General features: G+C 34.8%; 1 protein-coding gene across 1 annotated transcript in view; it reads left to right on the top strand.

Moving 5' to 3' along the window:
* The window catches only part of LOC149774170 (E3 ubiquitin-protein ligase TRIM45-like), an 87,352-nt gene extending 66,123 nt beyond the window's left edge, over window positions 1–21,229 (top strand). Inside the window, exons 2-5 of the mRNA XM_089945725.1 lie at window positions 1,114–1,137; window positions 1,898–1,921; window positions 4,023–4,040; window positions 20,567–21,229. Of these exons, the coding sequence (XP_089801851.1) occupies window positions 1,114–1,137; window positions 1,898–1,921; window positions 4,023–4,040; window positions 20,567–20,605 (105 nt within the window). The 3' untranslated portion in view covers window positions 20,606–21,229. The remainder of the gene's footprint in view (window positions 1–1,113; window positions 1,138–1,897; window positions 1,922–4,022; window positions 4,041–20,566) is intronic.
* The last annotated feature ends 5,164 nt before the right edge of the window (window positions 21,230–26,393 follow it).

Here is a 26,393-nt window from a genome sequence, read left to right as displayed (position 1 = left end):
TAGCTGCTTCAGGATCGATTTATTGAAACATCGCGTGTGCTTCAGTCTTTAAATGAAATCTAATTAACTGATGGCATACATCATGAATTCATCACTAATATACATTTTGCTTTTATTTCGGTGGGAGAATTTCAACGAATTATGAAGCTGCATGTGTTAGTTAAGTGGGATATGCTTAAAATCTTACACTGGTCATGTCAAAACAAGACCTGATGTTATCGTCTACATCAAGCCATTGTGAAGTAGCTATATTAGCTTCACATCAATGACAAATGATACCACTAATTATAAATGTATTTCATCAAAATGTAACACATTTGTTTGTTTTGGTGTTTTTTTGTTGTTTTTTGGGGGGTTGGGGTGGGGTGGGGGTGGCATTATGCGTCATTCATTGGTTACAGCCAGTGTATCTCAACATCCTTGAAAACGTTATACAATTCTGAAAAATATTTCGTTTATCTATTTAATTCCTCGAGCCCGCCATACCGCATCCATGGTAGTTTTTCTGCCTTCAGTCCAAATGTTCATTGAAGGATTATTGACTTGATAGTATTATATGTACAGTTTGAGGGCGAAAGGTGTGAAATAAGAATACGACACAAACTGAAAAAGGAACATGCCGATTTGATGATGAACTGTCTGGTTTTGTAATCAGCTTCGCTCTGTACGTTTTGCCCAAATACTTTAAAGTACTAAATGGTTAAAAACTGTACAGCTTTTTAATTTATATTTATTCAGGATAACGAAATGACAGAAAAGTTACAATTCATAGATTTATATGCGAAACATGCCTTAAAATAAATCAGCTCTAACGACAACTGGTTTGGATTACCTTATTTTATGTAATGACTTACAGTGTGTGACTTATACAGTTTTCCATTGGTGAATACGTGCATGCGTATCTCCTCCCTCTTGAGAGCAAATAAGTCGAATTTATAGAACCTTGTCTAATATCAGTTTTTTATATTTTTCAGGAATAATTACCTGCTCACTTTGACTTAAGCTGTATTTATATTTGCAAATATCTTCATACTTGTCTACTCTCACGTTTGATAGCAAATACGCGGAAAATATTTCACCCTGTCTAATAACTGGCTTATTGTATTCTTTAAGGACGAAAGAGAGAAGAAAGAAAGAGTAAGTATAATCATATGTGTTTTCAGTAAATAGGTAAATATTTTGCATTGCATAAAGTTAATGTATGATTTCTAAGACGCATATATTTATGAGAATTAATTATTCGTCATATGTATTGCATATCTGTTATCATTTAACAAGGCAGGATTATTCAAAATCTTCTCTGGTTGATATTTTTTCCAATATCGCGCATTTATCGCTTTTGTCGGAAAGAGAAGTTACATGTATTTATGGACTTACGAAATATGCGTTTATTTCAAGATGTTCCTTTTATAATATGACATTGTCTCCCTGTTAATCATGTCAAAATTTTTGACTGATTGGCCATAATATCACCAGCATTTGATAGATGTTACTGAGTGTATATTTTTTTTCTCCAAAATATATAATTTGACTTATATTATCTGTTGGATCTTACAATTCACGGTTAAACAAAGGAAAATGGAATTATTACTTTTCTTTCAGTGTCCGGAATACAATTTTTTGGATACAGGCAACACTTCCGTATCATATTCATCAAAACATACGCGATGCGTCACTTCAGTAGTACATAGTCCCGTCGTTGTTAAAATGTTGATGTCGCAACAAGGAAAGGTTGACTAGTAGATTAGGTTAAACGTATGCTCTTATGGAATATTCAGCAAAAGTAGCGGCATAAGTTGTAATTGTATTTTCGCATGGGTTTGTTTCCCCTTTTTGAGACCTAATAAGCGACGTTTGTTTCACCGATTCTAATATCACATTTGTTTAATTATTTCAGGAAGAAAAGCAGATACAAGCATTTGTAAGTATAAATATATCTCCTCTCAGTCATTAAGAGATAGATATGTATTTTTATTGGATTATCAAGACATATATTCATTAAAATATGTATTCATCGAATTTAAGCCATCATTTACTACTAAGTATAGGACCCCTCCGATGGCCTAGTGGTAAGAGCGTCCGCCTCAAATGCTGGAGGCCGTGGGTTCGATCCCCGGCCGAGTCATACCAAAGACTTACAAAAATGGTACTAACAGATGCCCCTCTTGGCGCTCAGCATTAAGAGGTTAGTGTTAGGACTGGTCGGCCTGGTGTCAGGATAACGTGACTGGGTGCCCCAGTGCATACCATCACTATAAACTGCCACACTGCAAACATCGTAGCGATATGACTGAAAAAGTGTTAAAGCTACGTTAAAAATCCAAATCACACACACATACACACACACACACACACAGTAGTGAGTATAACGTTACAGTTTAGGTATCATGCCCCTTTTCTTTTCTATAATGAGTTATCAATAGCATTACAATGACATCAGGTAATAAAAATGCTTTATATTCGCATATAATAAAAGGGTATTGTGTTTGATGCCAACTATACATTAATAAGTTCATAATACAACTTTAGATTTTCTGCAGAGAAATGAAGATGTAAATGTTTAATACAAATATGAAAACCACAACAGAAGGCGCATTCTTTATTTAGAGTTTCCTCTCCATTACTGAAGAAACGATTGGCATTTTGCCATAATTGTCAGGAGAGTGAGAGTTATACATTGTATATTGTGATGTTGTGTTTCCCAGACATTTAAATCTCAAAGCCTGCAAATTAGGATTGATTTCATTTCAGTTTCCTGGCAGTATCGTTTACTAACCAATGATTACTCTTTCATTATTGTTACGTTCTGTTGGTATAAATACCTCAGGAAAATATATTTGTGAGAGTGACAAAACTTACTAGAGTAACACACTTTTACGGGTGGTATAAACTAACGTCTTTGTCGTAGACCAGAAGAGACTAAGGGTTGGTATGTTATCCATTGTCCTTCTATCTGTCAGCAATATAAATTATCATCGTACAATACGTGGATAATTGCCATAAAACGTTACACACACATACACACACATCGCGAGTTTAGTTGCTCCTAAATGAAAATGTTACTGCTCGGACATATAACATGGCCACCACAGCAGCCGTCTTGAAAATAATGTTATCGCTATTCCTTCTTAGTAGATGGTCATATCAGTATGGAGTATTCATGATATCAACTATGTCCATATTGAAAATATTGTTATCGCCAATCCTTCTCGATGCAATAGATGACCATTTGTCCATAATTACGCAAGACAGCTTATACAGGGAAGTACGTGTACACTTAAAAATAAATTTACAATCATTGTGAGGTACCATTTGCCTGAAGGATACAAAGAAATTGTATGTAGCTTGTGCAAAATGGTTTATAAATCGTTACAATTAAATCAATACCTCATTCTAACTTACTAGTAGACAGTGAGTAAAATGTAGAATTTGACAATAATCATACAAAGAAAGTTTATATGGCTTGATATTCAATATTCTCATTACTGGATATATAACATGGATACAAATGAATATATGATGGATATCGGAGAGGTTACTCGAATATTAAACGTTCTTATCAAAGTTTCGTTCATGCCACACCAACACCGTACGGATCAAGAGACCATACATTTTATACCAAAGAAGATGCTGGTATTAAGAATCATAACAATTGTAGTGGTAGGTAGTTAAACAGCATTAGTCACAGCCAACAAATTATACAGTATAGAACAGTTTACAGTTACTCGGAATATTTTGCATTTCAGAGACATAGTGTGAGATTGTAAAGAAAATGCGGGAAGTTTATTCAACGTTTCGATCATGAATTTTGTTTTGTTTTCACGGGGAAGAAAGGAAAATAGCATCCTTATGAACCTAAAGATCTGAAAAATTGCATCTACTTTCACAAAATCAGTACAAAGTATGCATTGGATAAGGCTATGATCTCTGATCACCAACTGGCATTACAAAAAATATATTGAAACTACCTACGAGAAGTATATTTTACCATTTCTATTATCACGCTTATTGTGTTCTTTCAGCGAATGAAGTATCCAGATGTAAGTACTGTTTTGAACACGTTATGCATTATATAATATGTATTACTCGACCTTAATCGTTACTGAACGGCTGATTGCAAAGTCTTCAATTCATTTATCATTTAATTTCTTTAGTTGTTGAGATATAAATGACACTATTTAAGAACTCATTAGGATATCTATCTTATCGTTTTTCCTTTAGCTTATAACGAAGTTGTCTTTTCTCAGACACAGTAACACATGATGTATTTCATAATAAAGGAACGTGTCTTCTCCACATTAAAGAGGACGTACATTATTATTACACAAAGGAAATAGATAAAAGAAAGTGCAGATTATAATGTGAAGCAGCAGGGAGGGCGAACAACCTCTAATTGGTTCACCTGCATTTTCCAAAATACGACTTCCTGGGGAATCGCAAAAATCGTTAAAAAAATGCGATATTCAGAAAACAACTCCGTCGATGACAAATTGGTTTACTTGTTATCGCTGATAGCTTTTTTTTCTTCGATGTAACTTCAGAAAAAATGCGCGATCGTCGGTGACGCGTTGAGAGCGTCGCCCTCCCTTCTGCTATGTATTAAATTTTTTATCTAACCCGATTCGATACCGTGTTCGAGGATCATGTAAGTTTATTGTTATAAATCCATGTGGGGGTATTTTAGCACGACTAAAGAAATTTTTATATTTATTTATGCCCATATCACCGCTGCACCAAGTTTGATGAATATTTCGTAACGTGTGAGTATCAAGTCCGTTAAAGACAGTAAGAATATTAAAGTTATCCCTAATCACTTTAGGAATTTGTGTATACCGCTGGGTTACATAAGTTACATCTGTGTTTTTGTGTCTACCTCTGGAAAATATCCTAGCTGGATTTGATTGTTTATCCAACATTACATCATCGTAAACAACTAAATTATTAATAAATCCATCAATATCATCAATACTTGGCGCTTCATTAATGTCAGTTATAAATTCAACAACATCATCTCCGCTCTCATTTAACGATTTTGCTTTTTCAATAAAATCTTTTATTACATCATCGCATCGTTGATCGTCTGCAGATGGAGCTACCAAATACAACTTATCCCATTTCATCCACTGCATTATTACATTAAATAACAACTGCGTCTTACCACTTCCAGATGGTCCTTTAATAATCATGCGAACATAATTTGGTAGCGCTGCGTGATGCTTAACTGGTTCTCGTTTCCTTGTTGCAGAAAAGTCAGTGATTTCCATATAGAAAATATATAAAAAGAATATGGATTTATATTGTGTAAAATGCAGGGCGCGCACATCGACAAGTGATCTAACAACCATTACAACAAAAAAATAATAGATCTGAGGTTACGGGCAAGTGTGAGCGATGCGGTACAAATAAATTTAAATTTATTTCCACTGGCAAGTCAGGTGAAAAACCAAAACCAAAGTCAAAACCAAAGTCAAAACCAAAGTCAAAACCAAAATCAAAGCCAAAGCCAAAGTCAAGTAATAAAACAAAGCAACACGGAGGTGATATTGCAGCAAAATTAACAAAACTATCCGGTACTCCGTGGGCTAAATACCCATGAGAAAAAGACCTCCCAGGATATAATTACTGTGGTCCTGGAACCAGACTTGATATCAGACTTGATGACCAAGATCAACCAAAACCAGGTGAGTATCCGATAAATGCTATTGATAAAGCGTGACATGCGCATGATGTAACTTATAAAAGTAAAGATCTGCAGCATAGACATCTCGCGGATGTGAAATTAATTCACGCGTTACATTCCATCACTGATAAATCTCTCAAGGAAAAATTAGCTAGTTGGTTAATAAAATCCGCGATGAAAGGTAAATTAACGCTAGGTGCTGGTAATTAATTATAAATGGAGTCGATTTATTATTCCCCAAAAGGATATTGGAGGGGTAGCGCAGCAATTAGTAAACTCGCTGAAGCAGCAAAAGGTACGCGCGATACTGCAAAAAAATTGATTATCCAAACAGGCAATATGGCAAATTTACCAACCATCGCCTAAACAAATTCACTTTGCACATTTCAATATCAGTGTTCCTAATGAAGTTCTCCAGGCCGACATATTATTTCTGCCACATGATACTATTAAAATCCGAAGACGTCAAATAACATATAAATACGCGCTAACTGTAGTTGATGTTGCAGGTAGATACAAAGATGCAACGACTAAAACAGCATCTGAGGTTGCTTCTGCGTTTGAACGAATTTATCAACGAGGTGGGCTACGATGGCCACAGCTGCTATAAGATGATCCTGGCAAGGAATTTCAGGGTCCAGTATCATCGTTGATGAAGCAACACAATGTCACCATCAGACGAGGACATACTGCAATTCATTGTGATCAGGCAATTCTTGAGCGATTTAATCAAATACTTGCTGAGCGGTTATTTGGATATCAATACGCGAAGGAATTCGTTCAGGACAAGAGATCACGCGAATGGGTAGCAAGATTACCAGTTGTGATAGCTGCATTAAATCATGAAATAACTCGAACAACCAACATGAAACCTTTTGACGCAATTACTAAAAGAAAATATACCACAACGACGTGATTTTTCAGCACAGCTGATACTGGGTGATGTCACTGTGAGATATTTATATGAACCAGGTGAACTTGAAAAGGGTAAAAAAGAGCGACTGATCCTACTTGGAGCATCACTAAACATAAGATATCTAACATAACTAGATCTACTGGTAGACCAGCAATCTACAGGCTGGATTCAACTGCTCCTCAACGTGGGTTTACACGTGAACAACTACAAGTAATTCCCGAGGATACACAATTACCGCCTAGATCACTTGCCTAGCACCCCTACGCTGGTTGCACTCGAGACAGGTCAGCATCACATTCTCTCTTGTATGACCAAGACGATTATCTTTTCTATCTACGGTGAATTCTCTTGAATGTTTATCCGAATACTGCCACAACATTATACAATTACAACTCGCACAATGATTATTCTGCTGTTGTTTCAGTGTCGTGATAAATTCAACATCAAGGTCAAATTCTCGATTATTTATTTTTGTCACTCTGTTTGTAACCAGTTAATTTTTTTTCTTATTATAACACTGTTGTTTTCATTATTAATTTCATCAGCCATTTACTCATCCAAGACAATTCTCCGCAGTTGAGATATTGTTCTGACTCTGGACACAGCCAAGTAAACCAAGTTTGACCACTCGATACGATCATCAGTGATCCAAACAACTGTATCAGAGATAGTCAGTCCTTGAGATGAATGTATCGTCATTGCGTATCCTAGCGTCCAAGGGGATTTAAAGGCCCGCAGTGCATTTTCAACAACATTGACATCAACTGCAACAACTTCATTTAATACGAGATTCTGCTTCCTCCCTGACTGTCCTGGTATATCAACGTCAATATTCTGTAACCGCGAATCAGCTGGTCTATAACACAATGGCACTGGCAGTGTTGGAAATTTGTTCTTGTGTAATTGAAATAACTGCTGTTGAAGTGTGTCTCTGACTATCTTTCTACTTGCCACTATCAAATCGTTTGGTCTCCACGTTTTCCAAAAGTCGTTCAAGGAAGTTTCTGAAATCACCTTACGCATAATTTCACACTGAATTTTATTCGGTTGTAGTCTGATTAATGTTTTAAATTCCTTTAATTCTGCATCAAGAGATCTGTGATCATCAGTCACTACTTCGTAATAATCAACAAAATTATTCAACCAATCGTGCTAGGATGGTCCAACAAAAGGAGGTGGCTGACCGTGATCGCCGCACATTATCACAGCTGTATTTTTGGTTAATAACCAATCGATAAATGTTTGTAATGTTTCTAATGGTACCGTGCATATTTCATCCCAAATTATAACTTTTGGAATATATTTCTCCCCCATTCGATCTGGAGTCCACACACCACCGCTGTGTTTGAAAAAGCTGTGATAAGTACAAGAATTGACTCCACGTTGTTTCATCTCCCTGGCAAGTCTGTGTATTGGTGTTAGCGCAATCATATCTGAATTATGTCGAAATAACTCGATTACTCGAGTTGTCTTACCAGAGCCACCCAATCCGTTCAAATAAACTGTTTTGTGTCTGGATACTGGATCATACAGATATGGTGCATTCGACATTTCTGATAATTCTGATTTACAATAACTATCTTTAACCGCAACATCAGCGGATTTACAATAACAATGTAACATTTCTTTTTTTATTCTCCACGAATTCCATGATTCATCATTGCTTGTGAAACGAGCCAGTAATTCTGAATATTTTGTATCGATATAAAATTAATCCGTAGCAACTCTAACTGCAGTGTCAAGAAATATATTTATCATCGATAGCAAATTTATAGAAACATCGAAGCATCGAAGATCTTAAATGTGTGTACTGAGGTGATTCTCCATTGATGTAACTAACAATTGTACCCAACAGATAAACATGTACGTATGCAACAAGGCAGATATATCAGTAGCTACGTTTCGATATTTCACTTATGTGGCACAGCTTCAATTGGATAATTTTCATACGATTTGTTTCATAAATTTTCAACTGGCTACCGTTTCTAAGTAAAATAATCATTCTTTTATCTACAGTCATATTCACAAAAGAAAATTTGCACTATGTTTCGATCAAAATCAAGTCAATTAGGTATCTGTGATATTAATCGATGGCAATCAAATCTCGTTATTGTCATACAGCTTTACCTTCTTTACCTCTACTATGACTATAAACTAAGGATACGTTTTGGTAGAAAAACCATTTAATTCCTAATATTTGTATAATTGATACAGTTTGTAAAATACATGCACATTTCCTTAGACTTTTGTGGGAATGTACAATGTAAAATATTTTTTAATACACTTTATTGTCAAGCTAAGATTTTAATTAGTGAACCATTAACATGAAGCAGTGTAATCTCAACCTATCAGTAAATACTATCATATCCAATATCAGGTTAAGGCTGTAGCAGGAACCTATCAGTACATATTATCATATCCAATATCAGGTTAAGGCTGTAGCAGGATCCTATCAGTAAATACTATCATATCCAATACCAGGTTAAGGCTGTAACAGGAACCTGTCAGTAAATACTATCATATCCAATATCAGGTTAAGGCTGTAGCAGGAACCTATCAGTAAATGCTATCATATCCAATATCAATTTAAGGCTGTATCAGGAACCTATCAGTAAATACTATCATATCCAATATCAGGTTAAGGCTGTAGCAGGAACCTATCAGTAAATACTATCATGTCCAATATCAGGTTAAGGCTGTAGCAGGAACCTATCAGTAAATACTATCATATCCAATATCAGGTTAAGGCTGTAGCAGGAACAGAGTCAAAGCTTATGGCTTGTGATAATATATTGTTCACCAGGGTGAACACAATATTTGCTCTTTTACAGGTTGAGATACACCATAACTATGTCAAGTTTGGTTGCGATTTCTGTAGAATGTTTTATCTACTAAGATTGTGCCGCTTTATCGTATAATATAACTTCAGGGAAACTGCCAATTATCTTTTATGAGCGGAAATTCATCGATAAGATTACAAATATGTGCCCTCTTGTCTAATCAAATCAAGAGAATATATTGTCCTTCGCAAATGTCGCCAATTAGTTAATTTCTTTGATATAATTAGCTTGAAGACAAGTTTGTTATCACAAGGAATTTCTTGATGCGGATGTTAACGCGTATGTCATCTGCTATCTCGGAATAAAGATATGTAGCGCACGTTTATAACTGAAAACTAGGCTTAACATATAAAAACCAAGTTCTTTCGTTTCTAAACTATAACTACTGAGAATACAAGCCCTACTGGTGTGAGTATTTGGCACATAACATAAAGTAAATATCTCCCTCCCACTCTTGTGATTGTGTATGTATATAGATTAACTATAACCATCAATAATGCTCTCTTTGTAACTCGAACGAACAATAAATTGTAAAGGAATATGCATTAAGTGCCAACAACAGTAAAAACCATACTCAGAGATGAGATTCAGACATAAAGTTGAAAATTCCATTCCTTCGTTATATTGCTGGAATGATGTGCAAAAAAATGTCTTCTTTCGGACTTAATATTTTCATTTTATTATTATGAATATTTGTATTTAAACTAATCGGCCTATTGAAATGCAAAACCGCTTTTGCTGGTTCTATGACTGGTCTGATTTATACGGTGCTTCCATTAAATTATTGGTTATGTTTCCATGACACCGATGGAATCGGAGTGAAATGTGCCTCTCCTCCTAGTTTGGGCAGGAATCGTGACCCCTTGATAACTAGTCATGCACTATACTACCTGAGTTATACATGCTATACGAATGTATTTATTAGTTCGTGGCACCTAATCCTTGAACAATAAAAAATAGTTGATTGCAACGTTTATTGTAAAACTATGAATAGCTATTCGCGTAAAAGTGACCAATGAAACTGCTTGCTTAAATGGACAAGATAATTTCTCAGTTTATTTTTAACATTTTATTTTCCTAACTGATACAGTTGGATCCGGCTGCACATTCTTACAACTTAGAAAACACGTTGACTACAAAGGATGCACATTATACGGAGAAAGAACGAAATAATATTGCATGTATGTATGTATGTTTTGTATGTATGTATATATGTCTGTCTGTCCGTCTGTCTTTTCGTGTGTGTGTGTATGTATGTATGTATGTATGTATGTATGTATGTATGCATGCATGCATGCATGTATGTATGTATGTTGTAGGGTTCAACGACATTTTTCAGCACACAATACATGGCGGCCAGTATTAATGGTGGAAGAACAACCTTGGAAATTCCAGAAAAACCACCGGCCCTCGAGAAGCTACTAGCAAGCTTTCTGACATACCCACATTGGCCGAATCCGAGACTTCAACCCACGCAGACACATGTGAGATGGCAGTGACCCGTAACGGTGAGCGCTTTAGACTACTCGGCCACTATGGGCCCCTTGTCTGTAAGTATGTATGTACGTACGTATGTATATATGCATGTACGTATTTATGTATGTATGTGCGTACGTACGTGTCTATTTATGTATGCAAGTATGTATATATGTATGTATGTATGGATGTATGTATGTATTTATGTATATATGTATGTATGTGTGTGTATGTATGTATGTATGCATGTATTTATGTATGTGCGTATGTATGTATGTATGTATGTATGTATGTAGGTATGTATGCATGTATGCATATATGTATGTATGTATATGTGTGTATGTGCGTGTGTATGTGTGCGTTCTTGCATGCGTTCCACACTTGCAAGTGATATGCATGCTTGTATGTATGTATGTATGTCTGTATGAATGTATGTATGCATGTATGTATGTATGTATGTATGTATGTATGTATGTAGGTAGGTAGGTAGGAAGGTATGTAGGTATGTATGTATTTATATATGTATGTATGCGTTGTTTGTGCTTTTATCGCCAGTTTTCTGCATATGATACGTTACATATTGTTGCTAGAGTAATTGCTGAAGGTAAAAACCGGGAAAACTCCAGTGAAAACTACTGACCGAAGACAAGTTACTGGGAATCTTTTGACATCCCAACCATGGCTAAGCGAAAATTAAAAACGCAATGACTATATGCATGTTTTTATGCATGTTCGGATGGATGGATCGATGCATGCATTCATTTATGCAAGTATGTAGGTACGTACGCATGCATCCGTGCACGTACGCACGTTTGAATGCATGCTCGTACGTATGTACATATGTGATACTTAATTGATATAAAAGTTCACATATTTTCAACTGCTTTCCTTCAAACTCGTATGTCTTTGCCTTTGTAATATTTATATTGTAAGTTCAATATTTAATAACGTGAACCTCGTACCTGTATTCATGTCTTGAGCTGATTGTTCTTTATTACATGTCGCACAGACGTTAAATGAAAAAAAAATGTCCTTAAGTTACATGTTGTATATTTTTGTAGCATATGACGGTTCTATACGATGTCATTTTTTTCTGCAGCTAAATGGTATTATTATATCCTGAATACTTAGAGTTGATATTGTTTCCAGTGTAAATCATTGTTTATCGCCATTTATAACAATATATAAATCATATTATAGGATACACTAACTAGCTTGCAAAACCTCAGACTTGCAATACAATGGTCGCGTGTTCGATAAGTTCTCAAGGCAACACAAGTCTGCTGCATTATTATGTCTTTGGAATTACGTTTATGTTTCATTTTCCCGGTATGATATGACCAATAATGGATTAAAAAGTGGCCGTAAGAAAACAACCGATTCCCTCCTTTTTATATACCCTAGTCACTAACTTTATATGTTTTATTTTCCGTAAGAAAATGACTATTTCACTGGAAATTGTATATACGGTGCATATCATTAGCAGATAAGACTTAATTCAGACTCCTGTGTGTTGCCTTTCCATAGAATATGGACCCCTGGTGCTACATGGCCTTTATTTTAACATTTATAACGGAAGCGTCTTTAAAGAGCTACTTTATTTCTTGAGACATTGAATCGTATTATATATTTATCAAATCCTTTGTAAAATGCCTACAACGTCGGCAAAAAGAGGAGGACAACATTTAGTATAAAATTGTTTATATTCTGTGAAAGACACCTTGTTAACATTCAAAGTCAGCTATATCGAATTAACAATATCAAAGTGAGTGGCGAACGAAAAATGCAGACACCTGTTTACAAAGACGCATATGACCCTTCAAAAGTTCTTGGACAAAAGCGAGAACAATCACTAACAACACCACGCAAGGGCACTATTTATGTGGGTCTAAGTAAATCTTGAAGAATATTAATATAAAATGATTGACTGATCGCGAAATAGACAATCGAAGAGGAACAACAACTCAAAGGGAACCGCTATATATCCGCACAATATAAGCGCATGTTTAACGTTGTAGTTGTTACTTGTTTACTTGCTACAGCGACCGCTTATGGCACAAAAGATGCCATAATTATTACAACAGTAACTGTTGTTCGCATGCTAGTGGCATTTGATGTTTGGATTACAAGTCTAGTACGTCGTTTGTCTTTCGGCTCTGTTAAAATATATTGTTTACATTCTGCATTCGCGAATAATGTATATATGGAAAATAATCATATAATCACTCTGAAAACACATGCGCATGGGGCTTTTGCCGCACGAGGAGCTTATATGCAATGGCCCAGAACGAGTTCAACTCACCGGTGCTATCTTGTCTCTGATTTACTGCTGTATGTTGCAGGGAAAAGTTTTGCGGTAATGAAGGTCCATTCGCAGAGCTGTAGCTTGGTTCTAAAAGCCCCTTTTCATACTACTGCTTATTTAACCGCGTGTGGTATTCTGTGTGTGTTGCATTTGCTTCTGATTATCGCTTATCATTTTACTCACCATTGCATTAGCATTCTCCAACTTTCTTTAAGCAGATGTTACAATCTCATCGTGAGTTAAAACTGTACTTTCTGGTACCTTGTCGTTTTTAACATTTACTGCCAAACCAAGAAAGGTTTCAACAAACCTATACAATTTCGCGGCATACCACACCGTGTAGCTGTCCCCGGAACTCAATAAACTATGTCTGGCAACTACAACACAAATTCCACTGAAAACACTTGCAATACTAGCCCTGTGAAATATAAGGACAATCATTTGCAGCTTTACAATTTTGGCTCAACGTTTATATGATTTCTTTCTTGACGTTACATTCTCTGCTGATTTAGGAACAATACCACATTCTTCAGTTTGAATTCCCATACATTTAATAGCGATATTTGCTTTTGCCTAAACATGTATCCTGTTTGCTTTTTGTTCAGTTTATCAGAAACGTTTCCTATATGTTGCATTTGGTATATGTTTGAACTAATGTTTTTATCAACTTACAAGTGTTGTTCATACCAATAATGCTTGGTTATCTTACTCAACAAATTTGTCAGGGGTTCAGCAATGATAGTGAAATTCAAGCACTAATTCCGATGGTATCCAGTCATCGCATCTGCTGTTTTTCACTAATCAGTACATTCAATTCAAAGATAGCCATGCCGTTACTATCTACAGGTTTAACCTGTCCATGTCCCATAATATCCTCTAGGAATGTAACAAAAGCACAACAAAACCCGCTTGCGGATAGATTAATTGTCATATTTGTATCGATAAGTCTGTCAAAAACATTGTCTCTAAGTGATCTTTCCAGGTGTCATTGTAGATGATTGCATGTTCTAAGTAAGCATGACAATTATGTAGACTAAAAATGTAATCATGTTCACTAAACGTTGGAAAGTACAAGGAGAGCCTTTCATGCAGAACATCATCTACCTATATTGATGAAGTTGATGTGGAGTCATACATTCCGATATTTCGTTTTCTTCAGTGGAATTTTCCAGATTTCTTTCAAAAGGTCAACTTATGTGAAATATTTTGCATTTCCAATAGTAAAAATGCTGTCATCGATTCATGACAATTGAAATAGATCTGATTTAATCACACTAATAACTTTCATGTATGTGCACATGCTGAAAGTATTATCTGGTTTCGGTACAAAGATACGTGTTGAACTATAGTTACATGTACTTGGTTCTATGAAATAATCACATAGCAAATGCAGAATTGGTTGTTCCAATCTCAAACATTCCTGCTTGAGAAGGTTCATGTACAAGTGTTGATTTTCAAACGTGGAATCTACCAGTTCAACGTCATGGTCGAGTTTAGTTGTTCTTGTAGGAAGATATGGAAACAAGTTTTCATATTGAAGTTCTCCTTATATTGGACTGAATTGTTGGATGAGTCATTCATGCATAAATTGCTGAAAAAGTCCAGACATACAATTTGACCCTTAATCAGAATGCGTTAATTAGGAAGCTACATTATGTTAAAAAATCTTTATTGTGATCCATATCTGTTTATTGATCAATTTGAGGAACAGAAGTGATTTCATCAAAAGCCTGTCAAAAACACGTGTCAGCTAAAGGAATATTTGTCTAATCAGCATCTTTCTCAAGAACGTTCTTTGTCATAGCTCTAGTAACTGCACAAGATTGATATAAATTAGGGATTTCGTTTTCAATAGGATCGATTTTATGATATAAATAGATTAACATCAATCTTATCTTCACCTGTGTACGGATTATTGCTTTGCGTTTCAATTTGTAGCAGCCATACATGATGTGCACTTTATAACTGCACTAGGAGAAGCATTTTCAAGACTTTTGACGTTGTGGATATGTACATGTTATACATACTAACTGTGTGAAAGCTTCCCTTCTCTACTTCTACCTATCTACACTTTTTGAAACACATGACTTATCGCTGGAATCAATTAATTATTTTACATATGACCTACAGATCAATTGAACATTTAACCTTGAATAAATATATATTATATCACTTTATACTCAATATTATGAGCGTGTGCGTGCGTGTGTGTGTTATAACGTGCTAATTACATGGCTCTCAGTGCTGTCTTTTTCTCTGCCAATACAAATGTTCATTATATATATGATATTATTCAGTTGGTCAGACTATAGAGAAGACTGGCATTAATGCCAAGATGTAAACAATTGCAACATTAACTGTACATATTTGTTCTATTAATATGAATGATGTTAGTCATTTTACCTGTTAGGCATGACAATGAAATAAAGTAGTTGATGTGCATAATTTTTCCATAATTGGTGACGTAAGTATGATCATTCTCATTTGTATAATTCGATAAACATTGGACATATTTACAGTGAGAGGTACATGCTAATCCTATTCAAAGTGTTTTCTGGAAGTACACCCACAAGATAAGTGGCTGACCGTATATATCTCTTTATATTTGTTCCCTACATCCACAGTTATCTTCAATTGAACAACATATATTCCACCGTAAAAGTAGATATTTGTTAAGCAAAGGCCATCAAATCGCTGCTGGTTACATTTATTCCTGGATAAAAAAAACCTAGCTGCAAATTATTTCAGCTCATGAGTACTATACGCTTGTTTCGTTTGATGTAAGCAATGAAACAGCTTTCCAGTTGTTTATATTACATTCTGGTATTATTAGTATATCAAATTGTGATTTGTCCATGACGTATGAATACGCATAATGAACATGTTTTTATAGCTATTATACACTATAAACATGGAAATGAATTTCTTTGAATATTACATTTAAAAATCAAAATTAACAAAAAAATGATTTTCATGTAAAATATTTTTATAGAAACTAACATTTTTATACAAACAAACAATCATGCTCAATCCAGGAAATAAATATTATTGAGCTCCACCCTGTGTCGTCTGCTGCCATCTCTGTCAATAATGCCGTTTCCAGTCTCTCCCTCTGGCAAAAATCAAACACTGCAACTCTGTGTACAAAATAAAAATGACATCAGATAAGGAGCAAGATTATGAAGCAACATTTAATCTACTAAACTGTGAGTTAATTGGAGAGTTTGATAGAGACATGGCTGAGACATTTGTAAATGAAAATGATCAATGTGTCAGGGAAGACAGATTTGTACACCCATGAGCCTGATGATATACAGAGATTTATAGAAAGTAAGCAGAAAGCAAGCAGTTTAAAATAGACACTTGTTGACGTAAGGCTAGTGACAAAAGTCTTGCAGTCAGAAAATGAATTCAGAAATTTACACAAGATACACCCATCTGAATCGGATCAACACCTGGCTGGTTTTATACTCAGTGTTAGGAGAAAAGATGGATTTGAGTTTGAACCGAACAGCTTGAGAAGCATCATCAGCTCCATTGATCGCCACCTAAAAAATAAGAAATATGCAAGTACAATCAAGAGAGGAGCAGACACAAATTTTGCATTAACAGGGGAAGCTCTTCGGGCTAAGCAAAAATATTTAAAATCTAAAGGAAAAGGAAATATACCCAATCAGAGTCAAGTGATAACATACGAAGAAATAAATTCCTTTTATAGCAAAAAACTAATGGAGATGGAAACACCTGAAGCCATTGTTAACACATTGTGGTTTAACAACAATGTGCATTTTGGTTTGAGGGGAGTGACTGAATATTACAATCTGAAATGGGGCGATGTTACACTAAGGAATGATGTGAATGGCCTCGAGTATATTAAATTCAATGAAAGGCAGACAAAAACAAGAACAGGAGACAATGTCAAGGACATCAGGGATATCAATCCTAAGATGTATGAAAACAACAAAGAGAGAGATCCAGTTGCTATCTACAAACGGTATGCTGAGCTAAGACCAGCAGACCTTTGTCAACGTGAAGACCCTTTCTATATTGCGCCCAACACTATGTCAATCTCAGCAACAAACCCAAAATGGTTTAGGAAACACGTCATTGGAATTAACAAACATGCATGCATCATAAAAAATGAACGAAAAGGCAAATATTACAGAAAGAAAGAAATTAACAAACACTAGTAGCCGAAGGTACCTAATTCAGAATTTAAGAGACAAAAACATTTCCCCAACTGATATCATACAAATTTCAGGCACAACAATGTACAGTCTATAAACAGCTACTCAGTCATTAGTGACAAACAACAACAGACGTACTCCAATTACCTGAGCAACATCGGCCACCCAAGTAACGATGCTGTCAACCCCCACCCCCAACAACAAAGAAATATCCAACTGCACAGCAACAGACTGTAGTATATCAAGGTCCCAAATGTGTAATGTTCAAAAGAATCAAATTGTCAGCAACCCATTCTACGGATCAAACGTCACCGTACTTTGTAATCAACTTCCCGCAAAATGTGAACGAGATCCCTAACTGGGTCAATTTCTTTCAACAGGCGCATTCTCAAACAGGGCCCTCCCAGCGGAAACATAGGATAATTATTGAAAGTGACACTGACAGTCAGTAGGAATAGCGAAATATGGACATCAACGATATCAGTGAAATATGGTTAAGGTTAAATTGCCTAATTACCTCTTGTTCCTTTATTATTTGATGTTTCTGGCTCGAATCGTACTGTTGCTATAAATGCAAATTGCCGCCCTGTTATTATACTGTTCATGACAACAAACGCTGCAAATTGTTTGCAGTGTTTGCATGCAAATTATTGAAACAAAACTTGAATGTGAACTATCGGCTTGTGTTTTCATTTCATTTAATATTGCTAAAGGTAACATATAGGAATTAATATCAATGAAGTGTACATGAAATTATGAATCACTACAAAACTTCTTCTTTGAGCGTACATAGATACGAGGGGTTGTGAAGAGTTCACTCCTCTAAAGTGCTCTGTTTATGGCCGTCAGTTTTATCTCCCATATAAAAAAACTTGTATGTGGTATAAATAAAATATCTGCATAGTAAGTACGCTGTATAAATGATATATCACACGTTGTATAAATGTTTCATTAAAAGGAAACTAGGGCAAGCCTCGTTTCCTTTTGATGTAAAATGTATACATCTCGTGGTATATCATTGATACAGCGTACATACTATACATATTATATATATATATATATATATATATATATATATATATATATATATATATATATATATATATATATATATATATATATATATATATATATATAATGAGAGAGAGAGAGAGAGAGACCGTCTTGCACTGCAGCCGGTTCTATTATGAAGAGAGGATCCCATTTCCACGAGCGTGTCAGCGTTGTTCCAGAGTGTGCCGACTGAATTGATGAAACTCATCTTGTGCAAGATCCAGTGTTATGATTGCATGACCTCTTTACCAAACGTGATGACTAAATTCATGCGGCTATGTCCAGTTAACCGGATAGCTTCCATGGCATGCTATATAGTCTTAGCGGCACAGGCACGACACCCTATTTACACTGGAAGATTCCGGGTCAACCACACATTCTTGTGTCTCTCAAGGACGAGAAGCAAATATTTGGCCATATTTGTCTAATAGGCCTCCTCCATTATACCTTCCCATGGCATTCTCAGTTCCAAGAAAGTAACTTGTTTGGTACCTCTAGACGACATTATAATATCAGACCTGAAGTCGGTGTGACAGATGCCTCATCGGATTAAGATAGATCCACGCATGCAAAAAGAGAATTATGAAGTAGCCTCACAGTCATACTGTAGATTAGTGCATTTGACCCCCAATGCAGATTAAAGAACGGCAAGTGTATGGTTAAATCTACAAAAATACTTTACATATTGCATAAGTTACTTCATTACTGGACGATATATTTTTAGAGAGTTACAATCGACCAGATGCTTCGTTTCACCTTGAGAGTAACAATTTAGGATTTGGTTCTAGGTTAATATTGAAGTGTAACGTAAGCGAATGTTCTTGTCTATGAAAAATCTTATGAATGTATAAAAGGAAAACAAATAAACAAAATGTTGAACAAAAATATATGTTCCTTATAAAATGCGTGTTGCGTTGAATTTCACACTATGTCTTATACAGTTTGCATGTGGGTCATGTGGTGAAACTAAGGCTCACGACGTTCTAAATGTCATATCAGTACATTTCATTTTATACAAAAGTATTAGATTTTAATGTTTGTAGCTTCTTATTTAATTTATTTGATATTTTCTTTCATCCATAATTTCCTTATATGAAACGGCCACAGTTACGCAAGCCATGATCATTTCTGGTCTGCTTGCATTCTGTGTGATTGCTCTTATTAATACCTAGCGCTTGTGTATTATAAAGGTAATATATTGGAGCCATACGAATTTTCTAGTGAGTTTGAATGCAACACATCGCGTTTTATTCATGTTCAAACTACTCCTATAGTTATCTCATTTATATTTTTATCGACAATATAATATCGTCAATAGGTAAACCCAGTTGTTGATGATAACTGATATGCCTAATAGATATATCATTCTGTCATTCCTAAGTGTGGTTGGTGATATTCCTTGTGAACATATATGGATCTAATCACTTATTGGACCACCTACTGATTTTATGTTGGTCCTCTTTCATGGAGCCAGCTGCTAGGAATGTGTAAATGATATTATATTCATTAATAATGACGTGTCAGCAGCAGGCAATTTCTATCAAAACGCATTTCAATGCCAATATCGTTCAATATGGTACAAGTCGACGTGGTCCAAACATAGACTGTTGTGGAACATACCCGTGATATACTGATATTCAGTTTTGGTTATGCCTTACGATATTTTGATGATGACTGAAATAATGTTATATGACATCATAAATTAATTCCTATAAAAACATAATACATATATTGCATCTAAATAAACACGTAAGTGGGCACTTTGTTCATACTAGCAAATGATTAACATAGCGCAGACTTTATCTGAGTAAAGATTTAGGTGCTCCCGAGTAAAATCAGCATGAACGCTTTAATGTTGAAAACCAACACGAGACACGAAGTTGTTATTTTCAAAGGTGTATTACCATTATAGTAATATTGTCTAATAGCATCTCGATGATGTATTTTTGATTTCGGTCGGTGTGATGCAGGAGCTTGAGTTCTTACATCATATGGAACATGCACTTGTTATAGTGCGTCTGAATAATGATACAACATATGAAAGTTGCCGTCGTTATAGTACATTTCAATAATGATACAGCATTAATTCCATTGTTTCTTTTCTTTCAGTCGGTAAGTGCTTACATCAACGATGAACATACATCATGATGTTACGTAAGTACATGTAGCTGACCATTACATGGGTTCTACGTATATTGGAACAAAGAAGGTGAAGTTTGTTTGTGAAGTATCAGGTGACGTTTGTCTCGGAAATTTTATTTGTGTAGGGAGTTCAATGTGAACCAGCTTTATAGTTGTACCTAACTGTATAGCATTACAAATTCTGCAAAACATTCCGCACGTGTTAACCTGGTAATGTGGAGAATGAGTGACAACATTTGTACCATAATCTTCATATCAGATTATTTCAGATGAAGATAAACTCACTACATGGCAACCCATCGTATGCGACAATATATTTACATCAGCTTAATTATGTCGTCACTTTTCTAAAGTCTTGTCTAGATGCCAGTGCTGATTATTAAAAAGGGCAATAATTGTTTGAAACTTAAACTTTGAATATACAAAAAATAATGAATGAAATTAAAATCGAGGAATCTATATATCAATGTCATTGTATGATAAGATAGGCTTACCAGCATGTAAAAATTAAATAGATATTCAGAATATCATCAGCGGAAGCCTTTAAACAACGCCAAGCTGCTTTATATGTGTTCCTTTTCTTGTTTCTCTCTGAGGTATAAAACGTCCATTTCCGCATGATATTACATTATTTCTGGTTATGCATTACATTATTATGTAGTATTTCATTCCATTAACATATATAACTCGACTTCTTCTTTCGCATATATATATATATATATATATATATATATATATATATATATATATATATATATATATATATATATATATATATATATCGAATCATTGGACTCAATTCAAGTAATATACAAGAGTGAGAAGGAACATGTTTTGTACAGTTCAGCAAATAATGTATGTTCTTAGAATGCAAACTGTAAAGAAAGAACTTTCGTTATTGCGAATCAAGTCCGAAATAATCATACAATTAGGTATACAAGTCTTAAAACGTCCTAATAATCAAAGTTCTGAAGAAACGTCTTTAGTGGAAATCCAAATAAAACCCAGTGATGGAAGTGCTGATGTGCCTGTTGTTGGCCGTGTAGTGGTGATGTGCCAACGTTATTGTGTTAAATCACAATAATACAATTCAAAATATATTCGTATTTGAAATTTCACTATAAATGCAAGTTTCAATTTCCAAACACGTTATTTTTTTAAGGCCACGTTGTATTTCCAGTAAATAAATAATTTTAGTGAACAAATTCTAGCCCATATAAATTACTGGACACAACAATAATACAACTGATTATGCAAAGACCTTACGGCACGAATTAATTTGTCACAATTAGCATTTTGTAAATAAAGACTATTACCTAATGGAAAATATCTTTCTAGAATGCTCCTAATGTTTACACGATAGAACGTCAGTTATAAATATTAGGTCTGGTACTACGTTATAATACATAATGTGGAATATATCCGGATAATCATGTATATTTATAGGGGACATATAATATTCTATACCCTGACCCAAATAAATGTTTACATTTATTAATAATCATCACAATATTCAAACCATACATCTAGAACATGTTTTAGCTATATGCAGCAAACAATATTACATTATCAATAGCATATAATAAAATAACGATAATACCGCATATTTTATATACATCAATATATCTGTATATACACACACACATATATGCCTCACCCTATGTCTTCTTACCATCTGCATTCTCAGGAATTTTAAATCTGTTTCTTATCGTGTTCTGCTGACTCGCTGTGATTTTATCATTATTTATAACGGGGGACCACTCCATTGACCTAGTGGTTAGAACATCCGCCTCGGATGCGGGAGGCAATATTGTTCAGACATAAGAGAAGAACCATTCCAGCATATTATTATACCGCGGTCATCAGCACCACAAGGCTAACAAAGTCAAAGATATCGCAGCCCAGAATAACTACAAATACTTCAACACAATATTAATGAAATGTTGCAAGAATATATTAAATAAGAGATTTATAATAAAAAATATGTTATCAGCACCAATGAAAATCCCTTAGACATATCAGGGAGAATTATATTTTGATCAGCTGTATATAAGGGATTTGAACAAAAGAAAAGGCCATAACATTATATAAAAAAATCCCAATGTGAGATATCCAACCGGAAAAGAGATATATAATCTGTTTTCATGTGTGCGTGTAATTTGTATCTTATGAGACCAGTTAAGGTGTAGGTGTGTCGTGTTAAATTGTTTCCAATCACAGGTTGAGATAAAATTCTTGAATTCATCGAGGCATAGTTCCAAGATGTAATGACTATTTTTGAAAACTGGCAGGATTCTAATCGGTGTGTCTGCGAAATACATCAACGTAATTTATGTACATCCTTTGATGATTAGTTACAGATAAAACATACATATGAGTAAACATCAGATGATAAAGGTGGCTGCGATTATCAGCTATGTAAGTCTGAGTGTAGAAGTTTCTTATGTGGTTCATCCTACAAATACCACCAACGTCGTGATCAAATTCAGATTTGGAACTATATTAAATATTTACATGTCTGGAAAGATTACATTTCTTGTAAAATAAAACGAGAAATAAATGATGAACATCATCTCGATTAGTCTTCAGTGTGGCTGATCAAAGATGGTTGTGTTCGCTACCTCCATTGAAAGAATAGTCTAAAGTACTTGCAATTAAAGAATGGAATTGTATATAAAAATGACAAATCTGAAGAAGAAGAAGCAAAGATTTGAAAGCCGTTGCTGAAGATAAGGAAAACATGATTGATATTAGATTAACCGACGAAGAGTACATAATAGAGCTCATCGATAAGGCCACGTCGACAGGCTACATCATGCTGAAGGATTACGTTCGACACATTCGATGTCATCGAGTAGTATCAGGATGGCAAATGTATCATAGCGTTCTTGGCCTATACACTCATGCTGATAAGGACACGTGAAATCTAGAAGATATCTTATAGAGATATAAGTGATGAAATGAAAGTAATCAATTAGAGAATACATTGTGACAGTATATAATATTAACATATCTTAATGGAAGATATGTCTACAACAATTATGAAAGTGATCAATATGGAGAAGTTAGACACTTGAAGACTAAGGATTTGCTAATCTTAATTCTAATCATGGCGGATAGGCGAGAGTAAATGTATCTTGCAATGGCTGAAGAAAAACGATGACAATATCTCGTGTTATGTATGGATATCATTATTGTAGAATACGACAAGATTTAGTGATCCATAACACCAACATAACATGCTGATAATAACATAGATAATCTCGAAGCGATCGCTTTATCTGAAAATACTCGACGCATATGAGTAAGACGATGCCAAATCAAGGAGCAGAAAAGTGATTTCCATCATTTTATTCACAGATGAAGAACATGAATACCCATAGTTGAGACAACACTTCATGCCAACTAGTGATCCATTCTACGATGCTGCAAACGAGAACAGAGAAATCCAGAACCATTGGAATTATATACATATTGAGATGGACCCTCATGTCCCCAGCCAGAGAGCACCTGCAAGACAATTATGTGACAATCGCTATTTTTGAACAACACCTGATAACACACTTGAAGATATAATTGATTTAACAAACTATATGGGAATCACTATGATGATAATTATCTGTGAATTAATCACCTGGTAATGAAATTAAGGATCATCCTACATAATCATTTCTTTTTGTCCATGTCCATCTTAGACGATGAATGTTGAAACCTCTAAAGAAAGAGATCCATTTTGAAATGTTCAAAACTTAAATTGAAATATATATATATATATATATATATATATATATATATATATATATATATATATATATATATATATATATATATATATATATATTAAATAAGATATAATTAAATCAAATATACATAACACCAGCCAGTCAAACACATATGCCTCTCGATAACGTTATTGATATAAAAATTATGGCTGACCCTCAAGGCATTAATCGCGCAAGAAATAGTCGAATAGGAACAACAACTACGAGATGAAATGACCAAGGGAATTGTTTTACTCGCTATAGATAATCGCATCCGTAATGTTGTAGATGTTACTTGTGTACTTGCTACAGCGACCACCGATGACAGACGTTGCTATAATTTCAGTATCTGTTGTAGGCATGCTAGTCGCAATTACTTTTGGGTGATATATAAATAGCAACCTGTTTGGCTGGCAGCTCTGGCAAGAGACAATGAATTACATGCTGCATTTACAAATAATGTATTTTCGGAACACATATGGGTATATCACAAAATAGTCTCATCAGGATTAAGAAATTCTACTCAATGATTGAAGAAGATAAAAAGTTTAAGAGACCAGAGTTTGAGATGCATTTAGCGGAAATATAAAATAACCGACTCTTCTGTGGGCAAAAACGAATATTTGCTAGCTGAGCAGAACCAAGAAGGGATGTGCTGCAGATGGGAGTACCATCAACTAAACAGTTTGAAAAAAGAGGCGCAACAGGGCATTTCCCGCACAAGTAGTTCAAATGCAGAAGCAGAGAACGAAATATGCACACGCTTGCGGTCGTCGAGTGATTCACTAGTGTATGTTGCGGGGTAAAAGGGGTGTGGTATAGAAGATCTATTGCACATACAACCATTGTTTGTATTCCGTATATGTTGCATCAGCTTCTTCCTGAGTTATTAGACTGTCGCTTATATATTTACTCAACACTGCATTACACTCTCCATCTGTGTTTAAGCAGATGTTAAAGTCTCATCGTGTCTTTTAAAACTCTGTTGTATTCTATAGTGTAAAGTCATTGAGTTTTCAATATTTTTTCTGAAACAATTGTGTTCCTTTCTATAATTAGCTTATGACAGATATTCGCAGCATTGTGACCATCAGACTAGTTCCATTCTCTGCGTTTCTGCCGCATTTCCGCGTGAATATGTTTTGTACGTTTAATTGTTCCGAAAACGGATTAGCATACGCACAAAGTCACTTTAACAGCAGAAAACTTGACGCCTAGTCATATAATATGTTTACAATATCTTCAATAACTCCAGTATCCACAATATTTGCTCCTTCTCCCCTATATTGGTGCGTTACAAGTTCAGTAATTATTCCTTTCTGATACATACTCATCTGTTCTGTCCATGCTATCTTCCAGGTTACTTATTTGATTATATGATCTCATTCCTCGTCGTGTTTTGTACAGATGTCGTGACCAACTAAACTATTATATCATAACTTCAAATATTCATAGAGATATTAGACATAATCAATAAATGTATGTTTTGTAATAGTATATGGTCTGTCATAAATTTAGATGTTTTGATGGCAAACCGTATCCAATATTCTTTTCTTCTCCACTTCTGACATTGTTTTCAGGTAACATGCTAAAATAATTAGGAGTTGATGGCAAAAGGACTCCATATACATATATTGACATTCATCTTTACATTTTACCCCTACACCTAACATTATATTGTTACCAGTTATTGACGAATTAGTAATGCAGATGGATTTTCTATATACGATACCCCGAAATACGTGCCGTTCAGTCTTATTCACATTTCACTGTTAGCCTACTGTCCAAACTTAAGAAATATCTACACACGTGATATATAGTGTCCAGGATATTAATATACTCGGGAATAATCTGCTACTCATTGAGTTACTGTAATGTCTACCGCTTTTAATAAAGAGAAAATATAACAGGAATCTAACAGTACTCATTTACGTTCCAAGTCATTTAACAAAACATATGGTCAGAGATTCGGCGACGTAAAGAGTCAATTTTCATAAATGTGTGGTAAAGATTATTAATTGATGAAACATAAT

The sequence above is a fragment of the Sinohyriopsis cumingii genome, unplaced genomic scaffold, assembly GCF_028554795.1.
Source record: "Sinohyriopsis cumingii isolate HCF-2022 unplaced genomic scaffold, ASM2855479v2 utg000426l, whole genome shotgun sequence".
In the NCBI taxonomy this organism is placed as follows: domain Eukaryota; kingdom Metazoa; phylum Mollusca; class Bivalvia; order Unionida; family Unionidae; genus Sinohyriopsis; species Sinohyriopsis cumingii.
This window is presented reverse-complemented; position numbering and strand designations above follow the sequence as displayed.